Source organism: Haliaeetus leucocephalus, unplaced genomic scaffold (assembly GCF_000737465.1).
Source record: "Haliaeetus leucocephalus isolate CR32 unplaced genomic scaffold, Haliaeetus_leucocephalus-4.0 Scaffold712, whole genome shotgun sequence".
Taxonomy (NCBI): domain Eukaryota; kingdom Metazoa; phylum Chordata; class Aves; order Accipitriformes; family Accipitridae; genus Haliaeetus; species Haliaeetus leucocephalus.
The window spans coordinates 5,570,741-5,595,400 of NW_010973148.1; the positions used below are offsets into that span (position 1 = coordinate 5,570,741).

The 24,660-nt window shown below is 39.3% G+C and overlaps 1 protein-coding gene across 2 annotated transcripts in view; it reads right to left on the reverse strand.

The window, feature by feature from the left end:
- GABRG3 (gamma-aminobutyric acid (GABA) A receptor, gamma 3) overlaps positions 1 to 24,660 on the reverse strand; it is a 332,814-nt gene that overhangs the window by 307,858 nt on the left and 296 nt on the right. For both annotated transcript variants that reach the window (XM_010580475.1, XM_010580474.1), the window contains exons 2-3: positions 21,652 to 21,800; positions 5,412 to 5,479 (exon numbers count right to left, since the gene is read on the reverse strand). In XM_010580475.1, coding sequence (XP_010578777.1) covers positions 5,412 to 5,479; positions 21,652 to 21,800 — 217 coding nt within the window. The remainder of the gene's footprint in view (positions 1 to 5,411; positions 5,480 to 21,651; positions 21,801 to 24,660) is intronic.

A 24,660-nucleotide genomic window follows, 5' to 3' on the forward strand; every position in this document is an offset into this window, starting at 1 on the left:
TGGGGTGTAAAACAGATGAAATCCAGATTAAAGTAGCTTTGCCTTATTATGGAAAGAATCACCAGGTTATGTTTCTGTAATTGCAGATGCTCCAATAATAGTTTTAACTATCAAATGAACAGACATAGAGACTAAAAATATGCAAGAAATTCAGACTTAATTATAAGCTCTGAATAATATTTTAGACAAGTCTCCTCATCAAGACTATTCTTTTAATACCTATCATGTCTAGTGGAGAAGCAAAATGAGCATGTGGGGACTCTGAAGTTCAGAGAAGTCTATCAATACACTAAGGGGCAAAAAAGAGTAAAGATTGCTTTTATTCTACAACACTTAACTGAACAAAAGGGAAATACAGCATCCATAGACATATACGACATAGCCTAGAGTGGACACAAAAGAATGAAGTGATGAAACACAAAAGAAATGCTCTATGAATTACTTTTTCAGATTACCTGAGAACAGAGATGTGCATATATCCAGCAGATAACCAATTAATAGTTTTATGAACAGGTAAGTACAGTTTATAAGCTTGTTTCTCACACTGTCTCTTCAACATATTTTCTGTACAGCTGCATTAAAATGAGATTCCAGTCGCTAAAACCATATAGGTGTCAAATTCTTCCTTCACCAGCAGCTTCTGCTGCAGCCTCAGATTCCTGTAGCTACTCAGTTAAGACTGGATGTGCGTACACACAAACACACAGATTTTGATGCTATTGACGTTTAACAGCCTATGTAATCTCAGTGTGTTTACATTTCTATCTCACAAAACTACTAGGGGATTTTTCCCATCAGTTACATCTGATTCCCACTTTGCATATTGTCATGGTCTCTCTCCTTTTTCTGTTCTTTTATACACAAGCCAGTACTGCTTATCTGTAGAAAAACAGGCTACAGTAAGCCACATTAAGATCTAAGTTTTATAAATCAACTTATAAACCTTTGCTGCTGTTGACAAGAACTGGGTTGTTGACAAAAATTGGAGCATGGATTTTAATGCAAAAGTATATGCTTCCTGGACACCATATTGCATAGGAAGCATTAAAAAAAAAGACACTAAGATATGAAAACTGAGTAATCTGAAATTTATACGCCTGTTTTACAATATAAAGTTTGGGGAAAAAATAAAAGTAAGATTGCAGATGAATTTTCAAATTTAAAAAACTCACTTAGAAGATCCCTAACAGCAGTGGAAGCATGTTCATTATGATTACAGATATAACAAAGTTTTTAAATACAGAAAAGGTTGAACTAAAATCTTGTGATAGATATGAATATTGCATCCTACAAGCCAGGGTCTCTAATGACATTGTAACATGAAATGGCAAGTTGCAGATTTCTGTAAATTTATGAAGAGATGAAAACCAAGACAAAGGGATATAATATGCACACAGGAAGATTTAATTTAGCTCAGAACATCCATGTGTCATTTACTGTTATATCAACCAGTTTATGTTTCTTTTAAATCAGTCCAAGCTCACATTCGATTATATTTTTGATAAAGGACAGGCATCATGATATTTATGCAATAGATTGCTTTTATCTGTTAAAAAGCCACCCTAAAATTTTTAATGGGCATTCAAACATCTCAGAGTTTTAAATTTCAAAATACTCTTGTCTAGTATCAATCATTTCTGTCATTTCATAACACCATAACATAGCTCAAAATGCTGAAATTACTTTCTTCTTCAAAGCCACTGCCACTTGAGACTACCTCCTAGTATCACTCAGTTCATTATTCAGCCTGCTTTTACTTGTTATTCTTACACAATTCCTATTTCTTAACATTAAGAAATTACTTAACATTAGCTTTTTTTAAACTGTGCCCCAAAGAAATGTTCCATGTCACAGACAAAGGAAGAGTCACCACTCTTTATCCAGAAAACAAGTTTCTATTGTCATCATAATGATGTTATAATGGTGAGTCGCTAAAAGAAAAGCATCTACATTACCTTCTCACAATCACTCCTGTTTTTTCTGAAAATCTTGAGGTTCTAAATAGATATTTTTGAAAGCCACTAGGAAATGAATCACTGGTAAGGCCTTTAGGGGAAGTAGCATAAACCCTCTGCAAACAGTCTGGAAGGCAGGGTCAGTCGTATATTTCTGTGGACTATGCCATCTTTGTCACAGAGAACGTTACCTTTCCCTTGACTGCAAGCCTTTTTGAAGGGATCCCTAACATTTCTTCCCCCTGTGGCACTTCCAGCCTCAGTCTAAGAGGATTCCTTTTTCCTCAGGGCCACAATTATTCACATACAATTCATCTGAGGTTATCTTTGCTGTAGGTAGGTGTCTGGTAGCAACTGCTTTTTCCTGACTGTTAAAGAAACAGTGAGATATTAATATTCATACTGAAGTCTAATCATTATTACAACAAAGTTATTGACATCTGAAAAGCTTTGCTCTACAAAATTGGCTTGAACATTCAACTGAACACCCATTGAATAGATAACTTAAAGAAAATTATTTTACTTCCTAGGTTTCACCCACAAGATGAAAAGCGCTGATGAAAACTGATAAGAAAATATACCTGCAGAGTTTGATCTCTAGAGAAGCTCCACATGATTTTCCCTCAGAAGTGCTGCAGATTAAGAAAAAAGTGATAGAGCTAAGGGCTAAGTTTGGAAGTACACAGCAGGGAAGTCCTCCTTGTACATGTTGATGATCTCACTCTTGAAATAGAAGAGATGGAAATCAATGTAATCGTCTTTCTTTTTGCTCAATCAACTACCATCTTGCCGAGTTGCCTTGACAGAATAGCTCAACTTTTAATAATAATTTAGGGGAGAAAAGCTAAAAGTTCCTGTCCTGCTGAGAAATATAGCATATATAGCATATGTAGATTCTTGCAAGAATACTCCCTTTTTTCTCCCAGAATACTGTTCTAAATTCTGTACATGATTTTCACACATTCTTCTCCCTTTGAGAGTTCAGTTATATGACAGGAATCAGACTGAAGATGGTCCCTTCCTTCCTCTTCCTCTGCCACAGGTAATTTCCAGCTATTGTTTATGTTCAGCTGTTTGTGCACCCATGCTCCAGCAGTTCACAGGCTACACAAAAAACTGCTTACTTAAAAATTAATTAATTAATTTTTTAAATTATTATTTTTAATTCCAAAAAGTGTTTTACTTTTTTTTTTTTTCCAGCAGTGCATCACAGAGCTACTGAATACTGTAGCCAAACAGTTGAAACAACACAAATGGGGGGAAAAGTAGCTCTTCAATAAGTTCTGCCACTGGAGAGACAAGTTATCATACAGCACCATAGCTTGTAGGTTTGTGAGGAGGACTTCCCATCTTCATTGTAAATTTGAGACTGCAAGTTCATTTCTGCTCTCTCGTGTAAGTTTGGACAAACTCCAAAGTAACAGTGCAGAAATGGAACTTTTGGACAAAGTTTGCAACATTTGAGTGCCTAATGTTAATCTCCTATATTGATAATTAGGTTTGAGAACAGAAGTAAAACTCAAAAGTGCTTAGCTAGTTCAGATTTAGTTTCAGTGGGATGTACTGTCCACAAGCATATCTGAAACAACATCTATTTCTATTCAAAGGTTTAAATATAGCTTTAAGCAGACTTGAGTCCTTAAAACTTCAGGTACCTAAATTTTATATTTCATCATTGTTTTATTTATCATTGCCCTTACAGATTATAGGTAGGTTTTTTCAGCTGTAACCACGAAATATCTCTATGCCATACACTTGTTAACTATCCTAATAAAACCATCTACTATCAAAGAGATACAGTATGCATTTTTTAAATTGGTATCTTGGTGCATCTTTCCATCTTGGTGCCATAAGATGTCCTGAACTCAAAGTTAAGGGATAAGTAAACTAGTCATGTTTTCACTGTGCCATAATAATCTTCCAAGAAACACTGGTTCCTTCTATTATTACTTTTTCCTTCTTCCTACCTGAAGCGGGTCCAATCAAATACTTGCTTAATTATTATTGCACATACATTTCCAGCACCCCAAAATGCTACTTACAAGCTAATTCAGAGGGCCAAAGAGCAAAAAGACTTTGAAAAGTAAGCATCCTCACCGTTGTCCCCATTGCTTTTGAACAGAGTACCCATTCCTAGAGTATACATAAATGCAAGCCAGAGGACCGTAAGCAGAATAGATCTTCCGATAAATCATTCCCTGGACAAGTCATTTTGGTACGCAGTCGGGGAAAAGGCGAGATAATTAGCTATTTATTAGTTCAAGAATGGAGCAGGTACTCCCATTGCTTGACATTCAGTGCTTCACATGAAATATGACCAATACATTTCACACTCTTTGAATATGTGGACAAGTTGTTCCCTGCACATAATTTGTTCTGGTTTTACTTGCCAGATTTCCCATTGCCAGGGGGCGTAGGAGTCTCTGACCACCCAGCATTTGACACATTGCAATAATTTACATTCTCCCATATAGATACGCAAAAACAAAAAGTCAGGCTGAATGACCACCTTTCAAATTCAGGAGCTTTTGTTTCAAAAATAGAAAACATACGTGCAGTGCATTTACTAGATTCTTACATGACCACTGTACACAGCAGCCTTTGAATGTCATTGTGAACAAGAGAAAGTCATTGCTTCAAAGAGGTTAGTATAAGAGTTTTAAGTAAATAAAGATATTAACAGGTCCTCCGTTTCCAAGTTGTATTAAGAAAAAATTCAGTCTAGTTTACAAAGAGGAATACTGTGCTGAATTCTAACTTGAAGTTGCACAAGCGGCCACAGTAACCCATACCTCCATAGCTACATAAACATCCAGCTTGTTCTAAATCTGAATATGTTGCTGCAGAAGTGAAGAATGTCCTGGAATTAAGAAGACCACAGCTGACCAACTGTTACTTTTTGCTAAATTCACTGTTGTCACACTATATCACAGACTCTTTCAGTTTCTCCTGCCTTTACACATGCAGTACAGCTATGTATAACTTCCTCAAAATTATACTTCAAGGCTAAAGATTGTTGATAACTCAGTGGAAGAAAAGTAACCACTGAAGGGATGGTGAATTTCAAATTAATATACTGATAGTATGTGATGACTCTCATTAACTCCACATTATGAAGCTCTGTATATTCAGTTGACTCTTGAAATATTAATTCAGGAATTTTCTTGACAATAGCTTTGCTTCATACTTATTTTTTTCCTAAGATGGCTATTTTACTATTCAAGATCTACCAGAACTTTGTGGTAGACAACACAGAGCATAATATTTCTTGTAGGTTTGTTCTTCTCTTGAAGAGACACAAAAAAGTCATCTGAAAAACAGAGCTATAGCTGAAAACAGAACTAAATCAGCCATCAAAACAACTTATTCCAGTGGTACTTATTGTTTTTTTCAAAAGCTATTATTGATGCCAAGACCAGCAGTCCAGATAAAAATCTTTGTTAGCAAGTCACTTACCATATTTATTGATGATACAGGACCAATGCTGTTGACATAAATGTCAACATCAATAACTGTTGGTTTTACTGTGAAGAAAAAAAAAATTAATATTATTTTGCAGAAAACATAAGTAATCACTTTAAATATTTTCTTCCCCAACAACTGTAAGATCTAGAACTGTAAATTCTTCAAGTAGAACTACTGAGAAATATGGATTGTATATTTTTCAGGAAGACAAGTTCTTTCCTCCTACCCAACAAAAATTGTTGTAAATTACAGTCTATACCACTTTACCATCATGATCCTGATTTACCTCAGCAGCAATTTGTTAAAGAAACGCAGTGCTAAGCACAGTGGCTCAAAGTCAAAACCTAGGATGACTGACATGAAACTAGAAAGAAATGCAACATATCACTTTTTCCCATTGCCTCAACACACAGGACCTTTAGCATGTTTGTTCCACACCAAAAGATCTTTCCAGATTTTCTCATCTCATCAGCACTGAAATCATCCTTACTTAGAGTAAAATCACTAGGAAATCCATTTAGCTCAACCTAAGCAACTCTTCTCCTTTCAATTCAGACTTATTCCCTTCAGCCCACATTGCCTTTGCACTCGTTCATCAAAAGATTTTTGAATTTGATTTGGTTTAGCCAATGCAAGTTTCTCATAAGATCTTCCATGTTTTCAGATTTCCAGGACTTAATAAGCCAGGACAAGCTCTGTACTCCTTTCTTTAGCTGAGGCCACTAGGATTTATCTTCCTTTTAGCATCTTTGGTGTCAGTGTACCTGCTTGTATTGGGTTTGTGTGGCAAGGTTTTGGTAGTGGGGGGTTACAGGAGTGGCTTCGGAGAAGCTGCTAGAAGCTTCCCCCATGTCTGACAGAGCCAATGCCAGCCGGCTCCAAGATGGACCCACCGCTGGCCAAGGCCAAGCCCATCAGCAACTGTGGTAGCACCTCTGGGATAACAGATCTAAGAAGGAAAAATGTTGCAGCAGACACAGAAACAGCAGCCAGAGAGACGAGTGAGAACATGTAAGAGAAACAACCCTGCAGACACCAAGGTCAGTGAAGAAGGAGGAGGAGGAGGTGCTCCAGGCACCGGAGCAGAGATTCCCCTGCAGCCCGTGGGGAAGCCCATGGTGAGGCAGGCTGTGTCCCTGCAGTCCAGGGAGGTCCACAGGGGAGCAGATATCCACCTGCAGCCCAGGGAGGACACCACGCCGGAGCAGGGGGATGCCCGAAGGAGGCTGTGACCCCGTGGGAAGCCCACGCTGGAGCAAGCTCCTGGCAGGACCTGTGGCCCCGTAGAGAGAGGAGCCCACGCTGGAGCAGGTTTTCTGGCAGGACTTCTGAACTCACGGGGGACCCACGCTGGAGCAGTCTGGGCCTGACGGACTGCAGCCCATGGAAGGGACCCATGCTGGAGCAGGGGAAGAGTGTGAGGAGTCCTCCCCCCGAGGAGGAATGAGTGGCAGAGACAACAGGGGATGAACTGACCCCACTCCCCATTCCCCATCCCCCTGCGCTGGTGGGGGGCATAGCTAGAGAATTCAGGAGTGAAGCTGTGCCCATGAAGAAGGGAGGGGTGGGGGGAAGGTGTTTAAGGTTCGGTTTTATTTCTCATTACCCTACTCTGGTTTGATTGGCAATAAATTAAGTTAATTTTCCCTAAGTCGAGTCTGTTTTACCCATGACAGTAATTGGTTGAGTGATGTCTCCCTGTCCTTATCTCAAGTCAGGAGCCTTTTGTTATATTTTCTCTCCCCTGTCCAGCTGAGGGGGCGAGTGATAGAGCGGCTTTGGTGGGCACCTGATGTCCAGCCAGGGTCAACCCACCACACTGCTGAACATTATTCAGATAACTCTTACTGGCAATGTAAGCTAACTCTAAAATAATGCCACTCTTACACTGAAAGGCATGTTGGGTTTTTTTACTTATATCGCTCTCCTTCCAATCCCACAGGGTATACATTAACCTCTAAATTGAGATCTAAATTGGTATTTTACTTTCTCCAGGGTTAGCTCACCCAAAACTAAGTATAAATCCTGTTCTAACCTGGATAGTCAGAATTGATGCAAACTTGGCCCTAGTAGGCCAACAGCTTCTGTCAGACACCTCCCTTTCCCACAGAGACACCTTCCCCTCTCCATAGTCTTCAAAAATCTCCAGAGAGCAATTAAAATCACTGAAGTTTGGGAACTATGCTTAACTTGGGACTTTCTTGCACCAATCCCCAAGCCCCTTAGAATGAAGAAGTGCAGGTATATCAGCCACTCAAAACTCAGAGAGCTTTCCTTGGGGAAGCTACTGAGCAAAGTGAGGAACAGTTAAATACCACAGTTCTGTGGGAAGCTTATCTCAGGTGGGTAACAGTTAATTTGTCTAAAGCTTAAGAAGCCATCTGGCACAAAGCTGAAGATAGACAGGAATCTTCACGTGTAAATATGAATAATTTTTGCCTGCATCCCCCAAATTTCAGACTAGCAAAGAGATGCCGAGGAGTTTTAAAGTACCTGAAAAGATAGATGGTTCTGAAAAAATAGGCAGGTTGGCTTGTCATGTAAGACTTTGATGTGTACCAAACTTTAGGAAGACTAGATCTATTTTTGCAAAAACAGACATTAAACTGAGTACAAACAGTGGTTAAAGATGATAACCATTCTCTCTAATTCATTAAGTACCACACACTTCTTTGACTGCCTATGGTCAGAACATGCAGGATTATTTAAGGTCATGGTTTCAAATTGTCTGAAGTACTGGATTATAAACTTGGATCTTCCCTTCAGCAAAAGAAAACCTGAACTCAGCTGAACAAGCACAACTGATTAATGCAACTCTAATTGTACCCAGCTAATAACTGAATAGGAGTCTAGCAGCTTCTGGTAATGAGACTTGCCTCAAAATGCAGTAATAAATGTCATTATATAGGAATTGGTAATAGCGGAGAACTACAGCTAGCTCTTTTACCAAGACAGCTTACATGGAATAAAGGGCTCTGATCTTTCTAGGGTTTATGCACACATCTAGCTGTAAGTTCAACACTAAGGAGTTCTGGTGAACATTAATGGGACTAGACTTAGTGATGCAAATTGGCATGCAATTGAATCTTGGCAGGATCAGGGACAAAGTTCAGGACTAGAACACAGTGCTTGGAATTCATTTTTGTTTAATCATTACAGATAAGTATATAAATAGATTATGAGACGATAATTTCTCCTGAATGTGCTGGGTCAAATTCTCTTCCAGTGCAAAAAAATGAAGCACTGCCTGTTAATGCTAAAGAGAATTTGGTCTTACTCACAGTAAAGTTTTAATCTTGAAACAGAAGAAAACTAAGCAGCAGCCACTTCTTATTGTCAAATTAAATCAGCATCTAGCCTCACATATTCCCAGTGAAATTCAAATTAAAAACAATAACAATAAAAAAAATACAAGTAAGCTATTATATCACTACAACAACAAAAAATACTGAAAGTTCCTTTGAATGATATTTTGTTTTCCTAGGCAGAGGCAGAAAATACAATTGTAATATAATTGTATGGTAAATATGTGTTCAGGTTTTGAAAGAAAAGACAGAAAAGTACAGTTCTTGTTGCACATGGTCTCTCATGGACATAAACAGATATAAACTGGGAGAACCATCAAGTATAAATTTTATATTTGTTATCATAGGATTTTAATTCAAAATACCAATCATAATGAGGCAAAGATTTTAAGATTACTTCTTCCAAAATGCATTATGAAAAAGAAAATAACTGAGTCTTAAAGTTATCATGTCTTATTAGAAAGAACTCACCCTCTACCAGTCTTCAAAATAAACTGAGTTTCATGGAAGACATAAATAGTTCCATCACCAACTATTTCAAGGCCTGCTCACTTTTTCTGTCTACTACATGCATTTGTGAACACTCAGTTCATGGACTGATTTAAGCCATGCATGGAGTTGCTGACCTGCAGAAGGAGCCTTTTTTCTTGCACTAAGACAGCCCTCACAGTCCTGATTGAACAACAGAAGTGTTAGTACCTCACTAAAAGTTGCCAATAAGATGACAAATGGATACTCAGCTCTAGTACCGTTTTGATATCGGCATCAGCCCAAAATAGTTCTAAAGAGCTGTCAGAAACTTAGCAAAATTACTGGCAGAATGATGTGTATATCACATGCAGGAGAGCAATTAAAGGTTGTCAAGAAATGCACGGCCTTCTCAAAGTTCTTTGAAATACTCTTTAATATATGGTAGTTAACTTTCCCTAAAAGACAATGTAAGCACATCCGAGTAACTGCAGTGTTACGCTGCTACACAGTGCTATCTAAGGTTAGCTAACTGCTTATCACAATAATTTCATCTTCAGACATGTTGGTTTTAATTGAGGAAGGGATTTATCAAGCCAATCAAAATATCTGTAAACAAAACTAAGGTCATGCCAATATTTAGCTAATAGTCCCCATCTGATCCAAATGCCATGTCTTTGAGACAGATGGAGTGTTTATATTCCAGTCAGCCTTGTGACTATCACATTGCAAAGACACATCTGAGTGAAATTTGTCTACAAACTTTAGACAGTTCAAAAGTTGCCTAGCCACAGGCGTCGTGAGTTCAACGCTGCCTGCAAAGATCGCTTAAGAAGCCAGGTGAACACTTAGATAGCATAAAGCTAGGTCAGGTATGTCTGGACAACAAAACACAGAAACAGCTAGAATAACGCCATGGTCACAAATATCCATGCAGGCCAGCTATAGGATTTGTGTAGTCCTGCTTTATAGATTTACACTGGTGAAATAAACAGTATCTAAGCTTGAATCCCATTAAACTCTGTGAAGACTTTACTCTTGGATATATGCAAGCTGATCATGTGCGTAAAAAACTCGACAGATATATCAGGAGAATTTTAAAAGACTGTGGAGGAAATTAACAAAGGGATTCTTATACAATTTCACAAGTCATGTAGGGAAAAAATCTGCAATAAGTTCCTGACATTTTATTATGCTTATTTAGTACTTTAAATTACCCTGTCCTTTTAAAATGTCTCTTAATTTTTGATAAATCTCCGCTATTCAGAATTGATGCTTATTTCATGAATTAAACCACTTCGCTTCCTACAGAAAGCTTCCTGCACATCTGAAGTCTGTTCAAATAGCATTTATGTTCCTGCACAAATCATAAATATTTAGAATTATTTTTTAAAGTTTAATATTTAGAAATATTTTTATGGGAAGCTCATTCAAACATGAGTAGAACTAGCTGAGCTCTTAAAAATTTTAAAATAAAATTAAAATTCTTTTTTATTGAGAGTTAACCTTTCTTACATTGTTCAAGCAACTCCCAGGTCTAAATTAATTCTGGTTTTACCCAAAACAGCAGTGGTAAAAATGTTGTGGATCAATATACACATATTTATAGAAGCAAAGCTATTAGCACTAGATTTTTAGAAGGCATGCAACCACATAACACACACAATATGAGCTCTGTTCCAGAAATACACAGCCACTTAAACTCTGCCTAAGTTCCACAAGACTTCTGAACGCAAAAGACTAACAAGATTGGCTCTACAGTAATGAGATATTTTTTAAAATTACTCTATAATGATATTTTACATTATCTCATTAGCACATAAATTGCTATTTTTAAATTGGGATAAAGCTGTAATAAATCATTACACAGTTATCGGTAACCATAGTAGTAGTGATTATAGTGTTAATGTTTACTTTGCGTTAGTGATGATGACTATTAATATTTTCCTACATGACCTGATAAGTAACATCTAATTACCTGTTTGTTCCTGTAAAACAAACAGCTATGCCAACAAGTCACTTCTCAGGGATAATTGTGGTCAGCTAAAACTTCTATATTTTAGGACAAATTACCACATTCAAAGAAAGACATAGTAACAGGAAGTGTTGAGTCACCATCCCTGGAGGTATTTAAAAGACATGTAGATGTGGCGCTTAGGGACATGGTTTAGTGGTGGACTTGGCAGTGTTAGGTTTACAGTTGGACTTGATGACCTTAAAGGTCTTTTCCAACCTAAACGATTCTATGATGCTATTCTATGATTCTACAAAGATATCAGTGAGGAAAATAAAAAAGACCCATTCTTCCTGCATAGAAGAAAATGGGCTTGAACAACAGATAGAGGTCAAAGCTCTCCACTTTCAACAGCCAGAGAAACCCTGAGAGAATGGTCATCCCTATGTTTTAGGATCAAACTACCAAAACAGGACTGCAAATGAAAATCAAAAGGATAATCAAAAATTGGGTGCAGACTTGAAAGAAAGTTTGGATGACAGCAATACCAGGATGAGAACACAGTCTTCTGAACAGGGTATTTTATTCACGTGCTAGGTTTTGTTGCCATTCTGTCCAGGAGTGTGAATGACAGCATGCATATAAACGGACTCCCTCAATTAACTACAAATCACTTTTATTCTTCATAACCCACCATCACCACCAATTAACTTTCAGCACTTTTATCTTTCATTTACCTTTCCCTAATGCACAAACTGTAATTTTTCCAGTATTATGTTGTTTGGGAATGAAAACTGTAGATCATAATGATTAGGCTGGTTTTACAATCAACCCCTAAAGTTTCCAGTTCTGTTTTACTTATATTCATAGGAGGGGAGAGTTCCTATGTGATATCATAAAACTGAACAATAATAGAATTTGTTCCTGCAAAGTCCAGCAAGCTAGTAATCAAGGTCTGGATGAACAATAGCAGTCATATGAAAACCACACAATTGCAAAAGAGAGCAACAATATTTTAAAACGGTATGTGCAGAAAGTTTTCCTTGTTTAAAGATGACAGAATAATTTATTAGTTTGTGCCACAACCTCAAAATGGCAACTGTAGTACTGTACATCTGCCCAATTTACAAATACTTGTTCAGAACCCTCTTTAATAAAAAAAAAAAAAAAAGAGACTTCTAAATACACTTCTACACTTGGAAGAGCCAGCATAGTCTAGGTAATCACAGAAGGAAGGAGAGAGAAGAAAGGGATTTTCTTATGTAATTAATATCTCAGACTTTTCCTGACTCTTACCTAATTTTCAATCCATGGCATCCCAAAACTCTGTATGCTATACTCCCAACCTCCTCTCAGATTTCTTAGGTGAACTTATGGAAGAAAACAGAAAATAAGAACTAGCAGCTGCTACATATAGTTTTGGGTCTGACAGTTTAGATGAAGAATCTGGCAAACATTAACAGTCAACCAAGCTTTCCTACCTACAATGCCGCTCAAGAAAAATACTCAGTCTGAGTTTGTATAAAGCCATTTCAGCAAGTAATCACTGTCAGGAAATAAAACTCTAAATAAGAGTTATCTGTGTAAATGAATTATTTACAATCACAAGGAGAAGGTTGTATTGTAAGGGACCTTGCTGTTAAGTACTTATGTAAAAGGCCTCTCTCTCCAACCCAAAAGCAGTATTGTCAACCCAAGAGACTACATGCAAGACATAAGTATTGCGAAGATACAAGTGGCTCATTAGAAATGACACAAAAGAGCAGTTTTATCTGCAAAGAGCTGTATTACTTGGGTTAAGTTATGAGATTAGTTTCAGAAAAACAGAGTGTTTGAATACTGAAATATTTCTATATATTGAAGTACTGTAAGCACAAAGAAAAGTGTTGCTTTCCAGCATTTGATTTAAATTAGATATTCTAAAAAAATGAAACAAAAAAGAAAAAAAAATCAAACCTGTTAAATAATTGAAAAAATAAACCTGCTTTTTTTTTTTTTTAAGCAGAAACATTAAATTGGAGGGCTTCAGGGTCACTGCATTGGAACAAAATTTCTCTACATATTCTTTTAGTATGACACATTGAGTTTTACCTGAGAGAAGGATGAGTAAAAAGTAGGGTGTTTCCCCTGACAGTTGAGAAGCTGTGAGCCAAACCAGGTCAGAAATTCCCCTTTACTCAGCTCCATGGTTAAGCAATTAGAAAAGCAGAATGTTAGGCATGAAAAAACTCACTGTCAAAAGCCTATCCTAATCAGAAATGTTCCCATGCAAGATTTTGAAAAAGCCTATGTTTGATGCACTATGCTGGCACCAGACAAGGATTAGGTGCAACCAACCTATTTATTTGTGCCATGTTTTAAAACTCAGACATGAATCGCAGTTTTCAATATCTGAAACTGGGACTTCGGAGTGGCCGTAGTTTACCCCTCACTTACTAGCCTTGCCATTAATTTTCTAGAAACATTCATGGCAAATTCTGCAGATGAAAGCATCAATTACTGAAGATGCTAGAGAATTAGAACTCCTGCAGACAATCAAGAAACCTCTTCTATCCTCCCATCTAGAACAGAGGTTGTTCTCATTTGCATTGAATAGCAACCCTTTCCTCAGGAATATTGTTCTCCTTGCATAGGTTTGCTTACACATTATGCATGGGAGATGACTGCAACTAAAATAGTCTTCATATTTACTGTCTTACTCATGGAAATGGACAGTTAATGGATTTCCAGTTTGGTGGCTGAATCAGAACAAAAGTCTTCTGTTATAAAGACAAGCCACTTTCCCAAAAAAAAGAAAAATGGAAGTATCAATGAGAACAATTAAAACATTTCTGATTTTTTTTTAATGATCATTTGCAGCTCCTGAGCTCTTACTATATTCAGCTCTGTTTCCTAGCTGAGTCTTAGCCACAGCACTCCTCATCCTCACCAATGGGTTATTCAAGTTTCTTCTTCCATATAAACCTAAATTAGACTAATCTCCACAATCTTCTGCAGTGCCCAATACTACAGAAGTTGGATCCAGGACTATAGCTTTCCCCACCTGAGTGCTGCCATAAATACAAACAGAGGTTACTCCCTCTTTCCTTCCCACTGTGTAGTACCTTTACACAATGGTTAGCTCTCCAGGTGCAACTGTCTATAATCAATCCTTAAGTGACAACTGTCTCTCTCACTGCTTCCTGTTATGATGTCTGAAACTGTCTCTTGTAGTCTAGCACCAAAAAAGACTTACAGCAGAAACTAGTCATTTGACCTTGCATGACAGTTTACAGCTTTCTCTGCACTATGATCTGGGAAATATTCTGATCTGTGAGGCAATAAGCATCCCTCTGTCACCACATATGGGGAAACCTTGCTGGAGCTAATTTAAAGAGTATCAGGTGTGGCAATCAGCAGCTAGCAAAAATAACTTGACAGCCACAGTGGTAATAGCCTGTGGTGCACTTCAGGGTTCATTTCTGTGTAGCATGCTAGGAAGGCAGGTCAGACAGAAGAAAGGTTGTGATACTGCTTCAGAACTCAAGGTTTTCATTAGGATTGTGCTTGAAAATGCACATCTTTAAAAAGCAACAGAATAAAAGTTGTGCCCACTCACCCAACAGGTCTGCTCCTTGCATACACTGAGAAACTGCTTAAAATGGTTACAGTGAGAACTTTCAACAGCTTAAGAAGAGAACTGCTGTTAAACACTACCAAGCCAGCACAGTAAAGCGAGTCAGACAGAACTTAGTCTTCTGTGTTTGCTGACACAAACAAGCCCACCTATTTCTATCAGCTACACTTGCACAAACCTACTCAAGGTACTGAGAGCTGCAGAGCTGTTTGTGAGACTGCTCTCATCTTCAGAAATTTGGCTAATGGTTATAAAGATACTTGGGGAGCAAAGAAAACCAGCTTGACTCTCAAGGCAGCTAGAACTGGTGGAGTCAGAAGATCTATGATATATAGGCATTAAATTAGGGGGTGTATGTATGTGTGTATATGCTTATATATACACATACAAGCATATACACTTACATACTTCAAAGTGAATTTATTTGGGTTTATAAATACGCAATAAATATAGGGGACCACTAGCAGCTGTAGGGATCAAATAAATCTAGAGGATCCAACAGGAATCCAAGAGTTATTGCAGGATAATATAAAATGGAAGGAAAAGCAAGCATTAGTGGTGGAAGCGCCTCAGAACACAAGCGGGCAAATTGCTTCTGTGCAATTTGGAGCCTTCCCTAATATAATGATGCAATTGAGAACCAGAAGATGCAAATATGCGATACAAATTATCTTGCTACTCTTTTCTACCCTTTCAGGGAATAATATCAGTAAAATCAGTATTACCCATGCTTGTTCTGTCTCTCCCATAATGCTCTTGCCTCAAGACTGATTTAACGTCAGGTTAACTTTTCTTTTTAAAAGTAAGAAGGCAGGCAGCTTAGAAACCAGGCGATAGAAAGTATAGGAAAAATAAATGAATACAATAAACTACCACATTTATACAAGACTTCTATTGCATTAAATATGGGATTCGGCCTTTTCAGTTCTGGCTAACCATTACAAGAATTATCAGTTGAAAAACCTGCTGTCAGCTAAGTAACTCTGAGGCACAGGAAGTTCTGTCTTGTAACTTTCTATTCCTTTATTTGGGCTTTTATCTTTTTTTAGCTTTATTTCTAATGTTTATGATCACACTCTTCTTTCAATTTCCCTGGGTAGTTTGAGTACACTAGAGTGTAGTCCCTTCTAGTTGGCTTTTCTCTTACCATCATTATTTTGCTCCAGCCTCTGAACTAGAAATTAATAGAAAGTATTACACTTTCCCTGGTAGAGTATAAATAACTGCAAATACTGGTACAGCCTTAAATACAGTGGAAATAACATCTATGTTTTTTTCCTATGATTTTTTAATGCATTTTTAAAAAATGCTAAAACAAAAATTTATCACTTTCCTAACACCACTTTTTCACATTACGAACACAATGGGGAAAGGTAGTGGACAGCAGTTCTGTCTGTACCTTACAAGAGTGTGTAACTCATTATTCTAGTCCTGTTGTGTTCTGGGGAAGGTATTTCAGGAGCTGGGGAAAAGGGCAGGTAATCACAAGAAGGCTGGAGACCACCTGGTCAGACTGCAGGATGTGTGTTTTAGAATATCATTCACACTGAAATTAGAGTGCTGAGGTAACTGACTGCTTGTTAGAGATGCTGAGGGAACAGTCTTGTTCTCTAAAAATTACTGGTGAAATAAAATGTTTTCTTTCACATTAGCAGATTGAGTTAAAGAGGAAAGCTTGGAGTTTAGCTCAGCTTATGAACTAATCTCAACATTACTATTGCCTTGTTGTCACTGAAATTTTGGCCCACATTAGTTATTGCTTCTTAATGAAAAAGAGGAAAAAAATTATTTTCTTTGAGGTAAGCAAACCGGCTACCTACCAAAAGACAACTCTTAAGACTTACTGCTCTTCATGCTCAAATGAGTACTGCAGCTCTGAGCCTGGTCTAGGGTGAGGTTTTTTTTTCCTGCTGCTACTAATGGCACATTTCAGAAACCTCTCGCATACTAACCTTTTTGATGGGTAAGGTGACTTTCACAATGAAAGAAAAAGATGGCATATTATCTTCCACATGTAAAGCTCACTCAGGGAATGTGATTGGCAAAACTTTCACTTTGGAAGAATACACTGTTATAAACTTTGTGTCTGTTTAAGGCAACCTACATTCCATATGAAGGTACATATGAAATAATGTAGGGTAATAAAGGTAGCTTTTATTTTCCAGGACTCCATTGTGGACTAAGCTGACCATTAAGGAAGGTGAAAGTGAAGGTTTCATTAAAATAAACTGACTTTGAAAGAAATATGTTTTGTCATGTGCTATTTAATTTACCTGTGGTTCGCTGCTTTTTTTTTTTTTTTTAAATGGAACTTAAATTTTAAATCAGTTAATCAAAAATAGAGCAATGGCAAAAACCTGGAAACAAATTCCAGAGTATCTGCCTATGGAAAAGATTTTAAGACCTTCATAGTTCAGAACAGGTTTACCTGTTATATGGGACTGGTGCCTTTCATACCATGCAACAGACACACAATTCTCAGCCCTATAATTGTAGCCAGTCAAAAGTAGGTGGAAAAGATGCTTTGTCTCTGTAAAACACCTTTCTTTTTGATCTAATCAGTACACCAGTATAAGCTGTTCAGTGTGAGGTGCTTTCTTTTCTTTTTTTTTTTTTTCATTACAAAAGGTGTATATGTTCTATGGTATAATGGAAAGCTGCCAGATGCCACCATTAAAATGAAAACCCTTGCAAGCTGTGATATTTATGGAGACAAGAACTCTGCCAAGTGTGCAGCCACAGGGGATGCAGTCAGACATTCCTCTACTGGTAGAACACTGCTTTGTTTCCAAAGACCAAAGGCCCCTTTTAGCTAGACAGGTCCTGTTAAGGTGTTACATTGCTGATAGCCTATTGCCACAGGGTAACTATTTTGCTAATACTTAGGTTGTTCAATCCACTCTTTCAAAATCCTGGCTTGGAGCCTTGCAGGTGATGCCTATACTGCTGAGTGTAAATTGAGCATGTGATCTGACTGACAGTCATTTATATGAAAGCCCAGGCCAAGTATAGCCCAGCATACGGAAAAAAAGAAAGGAAAGAGCAAGTCCTGGCCTTGCATCTTAGCACTGACCTACACACATCTTACAGTGGTTTAGATGGTCTGGTTGGGGGAGGAGGAAGGAGGGTGGCTGAGTGTCTGTTCACAGGAGTTCATTCACTGATGGCTATAGTCCTGACATAGAAGTGACATGATTACTGAAGAACTCAGTGTCCATAGTACAGCAAGTGGGCACTCAGAATATGCCTGTACAGCGCCAGGTAGTACCTGGACATACCTGAGCTAGCCAAAACATCAGCTACCCTGGGAAGGACAAAAGACCCCAGAAAAGCCACTGCCTGGGCCAGCATGCACTTCTCCCCATAGCCTTTGGCTTGCAAAAGCGTGTTCCCAAGCGATCTAAAAATTGCAATCCTAACCTTTGGAAGTGCAAAGAAGTCAGTGTTTCCCTAGGCTTTTCTGACTGCATTCACAAAGAAGACCATTTCTTCAGGAGCATTGCTAAAGCTATCCACTGTTAGAAATAGTGGCTTTGCAATAAAGGATTGAAAAACTGAGTAAAGAGTGATGTGGCATGAAACAGTGAGCATCCCGTCCTGTGGGACAGCCAATTTGCTCACAGGCAGCACTAAACAAATGTAAAGGCCCTAATGAGTAGCTGACTGCATGTTAGTCCTGAATTTAACCCTCAGTATCTTTTATTAGCTGCACTTCTCCTTGATTCTGAGAATTACTTCTCCCTTCCTCCACTGGTTCATTCCATGCTTTTTCTTATTGTATTGCTCTATGTTACCTGGTCCACTACTTTTTTTCCTAGTGCTTTAACTGATATGTATTAATACTGGGACCTTCAGGGCAGGACTACAGTTCAGTTGCCAGGACAAGTCAACCACCTAGCTTGGAGGATAACCTTCTCCTAGACGGAAATGAAGATGTGCTTGCATGTAAGGCACCAGCCAGCAGTTCAGGGAAGTTAGATATAATGCCTGATTCTCTTAACATTACCTTTGTGTTCTCCTTGACAAATACAGCAGCTCCTCAGCTTCAAAAGGGCAATGTTACTTATCTGCATCAAAGGTAGGAGAGGAGGGAAGAGGGACCAGGGAAGGAAGCAGAGGCGAACTAACTGCTCTAGTGTCTGAACAACACCCAGCTCAAGTTCTGAAATAGCCAGATTCCTATCAGAGAGAAAAAAGGCCTAGGACTGAGATGCTTGATAGAAATAGATGTAGTTGAGAACTGCAAAATCTCTGTTTGGTACAATATATGAGGAGCTGTGCAATTTAACTCCTTTCTCTAAAACAGGATTTATGAAAGTTTGTGGAGACACAAAAGGAATTATTTTGGTAACAATGATTTTCCAGTGCTGCAAGATATGTCTGACTTCTACTGATTTTATGGCAACTGCCATGGGGACTTTGAGTGATTACTTTGCCCCACATAGGCATAACATAATTTACTCTGCCTGAAGTCAGCGGTCTGAGGACACGGTGTACAAAGTAAAATAAAAAATTTGTCTGAGAATGTCTTCCAGATGTTGATATGGGTGGGGAACTGCATTAAAGCACTTCTCCATCAGATATTAAAGATCAGCTAAATCCAGTATGACAAACTGAGTAAAGAGAGAGAGATAAATGTCACTCTGTGTTAAAAACAGACACATCTATCAAATATGATCTTTGTAAATACTACAGAAAATCGAAGTAATAGCTATGGAAAAAAACACTCAAACAAAAACCCACTTTCATACCACAGCACAGTTTTTTTTCTGGAACTGTTGTTTTAATGTGTAGCTCTGAGGCACTAATAATTGTAATGGTCAATACATGGCAATAGCTCTTACTTCCCTCTAAACTGACCCAAAGGGATCACCTAGAAAGTATATCAGTACATGTGCCATCAGCAAACAAGTTTCATCATCAGCAAACATCAGCATAAGCTTCACTTATAATCAGTGTTAGGAATTCTCTTTCCAATCTCTGCAAAAATGTAAAAGCAAATTACATTAGGTGGTTGTTTTGAGCATTTCCCATTCCCAGTTCATTGTGAAGTATATGCAAGGTGCAGTAAATGTAAATGACAAATTGTGTCAGATTTCTGTCATATAAATTTGCTGTGAGCAAACTGAGCAGCAGTTGTGCTATAGCTATTCTGACCTAAGGATGCAAACAGGGCATAACCACAAAAGGTAAAAAACCACTGGTCTGAAACACACAACCTCATCATACAAATTAAAAAAAAAAGCAAAAGAAGATAGCTCAAAATGGTTATATGCAGGAATCTATTAGCTCTTACCTAAATTTTATACCTATATGTAGTAGTGCTGCCCACAAGACACTTCCATTCTATCAGATTTCTTTTGGAGATAAGATGCCTGCTAGTTTGGGGAAGAAAATCTCTAGAGTTGTCCTATACACAGGCAAATGGCATTCCTCAGGAGTCGGTATTGGGACCAGCGCCGTTTAACATCTTTGTCAGTGACATGGACAGCGGGATCGAGTGCACCTTCAGCAAGTTTGCTGATGACACCAAGCCATGTGGTGTGGTCAAAACGCTGGAGGGAAAGGATGCCATCCAGAGGGACCCTGGCAGGCTTGACAGGTGGGGCCATGTGAACCTCGTGAAGTTCAACAAGGCCAAGTGCCAGGTCCTGCACATGGGTTGGGGCAATCCCAAGGACAAATACAGGCTGGGCAATGAGTGAACTGAGAGCAGCCCTGCGGAGAAGGACTTGGGGGTATTAGTGGATGAAAAACCAAGTATGAGCCAGCAATGTGCGCTCGCAGCCCAGAAAGCCAATCGCATTCTGGGCTGCATCAAAAGAAGTGTGGCCAGCAGGTAGAGGGAGGCGATTCTGTCCCTCTACTCTGCTCTTGTGAGACCCCACCCCACCTGGAGTACTGCATTCAGCTCTGGGGCCCCCAGTGTAAGGAGGACATGGACCTGCTCAAGCGGGTCCAGAGGAGGGCCATGAAGGTGATCAGGGGGCTGGAGCACCTCTCCTATGAGGACAGGCTGAGAGAGTTGAGGTTGTTTAGCCTGGAGAAGAGAAGGCTCCAGGGAGACCTTATAGCAGCCTTCTAGTACCTAAAGGGAGGCCTGCAGGAAAGATGGGGAGGGACTCATCAACAGGGAGTGTAGTGATAGGATGAGGGGTAATGGTTTTAAACTTAAAGAGGGTAGATTTAGGTTAAATATTAGGAAAAAAAGTCTTTACTGTGAGGGTGGTGAGGCACTGGAGCAGGTTGCCTAGAGAGACTGTGGATGCCCCATCCCTGGAAGTGTTCAAGGCCAGGTTGGATGGGGCTTTGAGCAACCTGGTCTAGTGGGAGGTGTCCCTGCCCATGGCAGGCAGGCTGGAACTAGATGATCTTTAAGGTCCCTTCCAACCCAAACCATTTGACAATTCTATGATTCTAAATCCTAGTGCTGCCTTCTCAACATTAAGGAACATAACTTTCGTGATCACATTTTGAAGGGAGTAGATGCACATTTTTCTCTTGCTGTGTCCTACTTTTTGTTTTTAGTATGCTGGATTTTTGATTGCTTCTCAGAGCATGAGTTTTTCATATGCATGGATTGGATGACAAAAGAGACAAGTATGTTCCTAACTCTGCCAAAGACCTGCTGAATACTTTAGAGCTAGCCCTTCCATATCTCTACACAACCTCTGTACAAGCAAACCAGCGTTTAGCATCCTAAGTTACCACCACATCTTCCTGTGAGAATTAGCATTTTTTTAAATGTTGACTTGGAAATAAACTTCAGCCAAAAAAAACTCAGTTTCCACTTTCCCAGATGTTTGTGCACACTAACCAAAATGTAACATAATGTCTTTTCTGCACCCATAGAAGCTTCTCCTCACTTGTGCAGAAAGGAGTACTTACTTCCAATATCTGGCCGTAGCTTTTTGTCATACTCTCTCAACAGCTTGTTCAGTATGAGAGTCACATCTGTGTCCTGTGTTTTTGGAGCTAAAACCCATTTTTGGTTAGTTGTTCCATCTTCATATTCATCCTCTTCAACCTTTCTAGAACTGCAATAACAAATCATACAAATAGATGTTATTTTACATAACCAAATTCTGAATTTACATTCCAGGTAAAACTCCACACTCATCTGAAGAGGTTTTAGATATCTCCCTTGGCTTTGCATCTACCCAGCCTTAGGCTGTTTTTGCAACAGGATGTTCCCATTAACAGTTGTTGAGTATGTGTGGAGGGGTCATGACTGAGACTTGTTTAGAAATTGTCTTCTGTCAGTCTCTCAAAAAAATTATACTCTGGGAGTTAATACAGCTATCAGAGTAGTATTTTATATCCTGTATTTTAACCAACCTATCCCTGACTAGTTAGTTTACAATATACTCTTACGAAGAGTGAACATCTGCAGTATTATTTTATTAATACATCAGGACAACTGATTCATCTCTTGCACAAAGGCTAATAAGAGTATTAAAAATTCAGATCTTTTAATACTTCCTGATCATTTTATCCTATTAATAAATTATTATATTCTCAGTGCCTGAATTTCAGAGTTTAATGTATTACAAGGCTTAGAATTAAGAGCTTGCTCCTTGAATTTAAGATGGATTATCAGCAGCACACAAATACATTGCATAAATTAATCTGAATTTCCCTGCAGTTTTAATGACATTTTTAAAAAAAAACCAAAAAACAGTATTACACCAAGAGTTGCAACTTCTTTTCTTAATAGGTGGATTATTTTTATTTTAAGAGTATGCTGATACAATTGTGAAACTGCAGTTTGCCCAGAAATCACAGCTACAGATGTCTTCAGACAAGACTAATTCCATTTGTGTGGCTTTTTGTGCACAAACAGTAAAATGTTGATTTGAAGTATCTTTTGGTATCTTAGAAACCAAATCTGTTTGATGTCTATCACTGGAGAAAAATCTATGACAGTTAAATTGAGATGAAGTTATCAGGAGAAAAGATAACCTCAGTGGTGGAACGTACAGCAGTAATCATGTGTTGCTTCGACCTGCAATTGCCCTGGTGATACGATACCATTTCACAATCTTTTTACACAAATGTGAATAATTATGCAAGGTGCAAAGCAATGGAGAATCAGACGCACCAGCCTTGCTTATTCACAGGATGCACTACACACATCAGAGCAACCTCCTTTCTCTCTCCTTCTCTCTATAGTGACACTAGTGTCTTTTAAAATGTCTCAGATGTCCAGAAGACTTTATAGAAACCCTATAGTAACAGAACAACAAAAAATACAAGTATAAAAATTTAATCACAGAGTATCATCAACCCTCAACACTGCTTGTAGACCACCATTTGAACATTTAATGAAACTTTTAATTGAAACTGCTCTACAGCCAATACGTCCCTAAGGATTAGCCATGAATCACTTAACATGACCACAGAAATTGTGAGTGCTTTAGGTACGATTTCTATATAAAAATAATTTTGAAACCTAGCCCCTGAGGATTTTCTACAGGGAGAGCTCATACAACCAAGTTGCAGAAGTAGAAAAAACTTAGGGGAAATTTTTAATAGACAACCAACCATTCCTTCTCTGTTAGTGAGTTGTATTTTTAAAAAAACTTGATCTTTCTTCTACAATTCACGCTACGAGCATTAAAAAACCCTAAAAGGATTTTTTGTTGGGTTTTTTTTCTCCCCCAGATTCATGACAAGCCCTATGTTTTAATACTGCAGTTACAAAACCATTCTCAAAGGAGGCACCGTCTCCAAACATACACGGTTGATATTTCAAAGCTGAAACTCTACAGTGGTGCTGAATTGCCGATAGGAAAGCAGCACAAATCCTGCATCTTTTTCTGCTACATCCACCACAACTTTACTGGAGGCATTCAGACTGCACGTGGAAATGAGCACTGAGTTCGGGTAGCATCATGATCCCCTTTCAAGGAGCCACTCCTTTAAAAACAGTCACTAACAAGAGTCTGAGCACTGGCAAACCTTTTAAATCCACTCACTCTAGCAGCTCGTTTCCTATAGAGTACCTCCAAACCATGTAAATTCCTACCTACCTTCTAGATTAAGATTGGGGCTGGGAGCGGATTCACAGTGGATCAGACTAACACACCAGACACATATTTTTTAAGGTGTTTTGTTTTCTTCCTTAATAGTTTGTTACTTCACTTCCCTTGCTTGCCTCCACACAGTCAAGCTCCTTGAAGGCACTTGAGGTTGCATTTTCACCTGTAGCCTTACTGGTGACTGCTAATTCCCAGCATATTCCTGCTATCCACAGAAACAAGCACAGGATGATGTCAGGCCATTCTCAAACTGGGGGGGAAGAAAGGCTGCACACCTTCCCCAAACTCCTCAGGGGCCACTAGTTTTGATCCTCTGAGGAGACAGAGAGGAGGCAGCGCACAAACTGCAGAGGAGGAAGGCCGGAGAACCCTGAGCGGCTGTGGGGAAAGGGTTTAGTTCCTGCAGCACGCGTGTCCCGGGACTTCCTCGGGGCGCCGGCATGAAGCAGCCTCTAGTTCCCGCGGGGACGCGGGAGGGATGCCGCTCGGGTGCGGGGCCGGCTGCCGAGGAGATCATGGTCGAGACACAGGGAAGGGAAGGGCTGGGCCTCCGAGCACGCCGGCAGCCCCGTTCGCGGCAGATCCCGCGGGGGGGGAAGCTGAGGCGAGCCCTTTGCCTGGGTTATGCGGGGAGGGGCCCTTCCTAGTACCCCGGACAACCACGGCGACCGAAGGCGAACCCGGTCCAACAGGCCACAGCTGCAGCTAGCGGCCGTCCCCCTCTGGCCCCTCACCGCCCGCCATTACCGGAGCCCCGCCGCGGAGACCCTTCCCGCCCCTGAGGCGGGTGCCAGGGGTTCCCCCTCCCGGCCCGCCTCCACGCCCGCCGGGCCGAGGCGGTTTAGGGTAGCCGCCG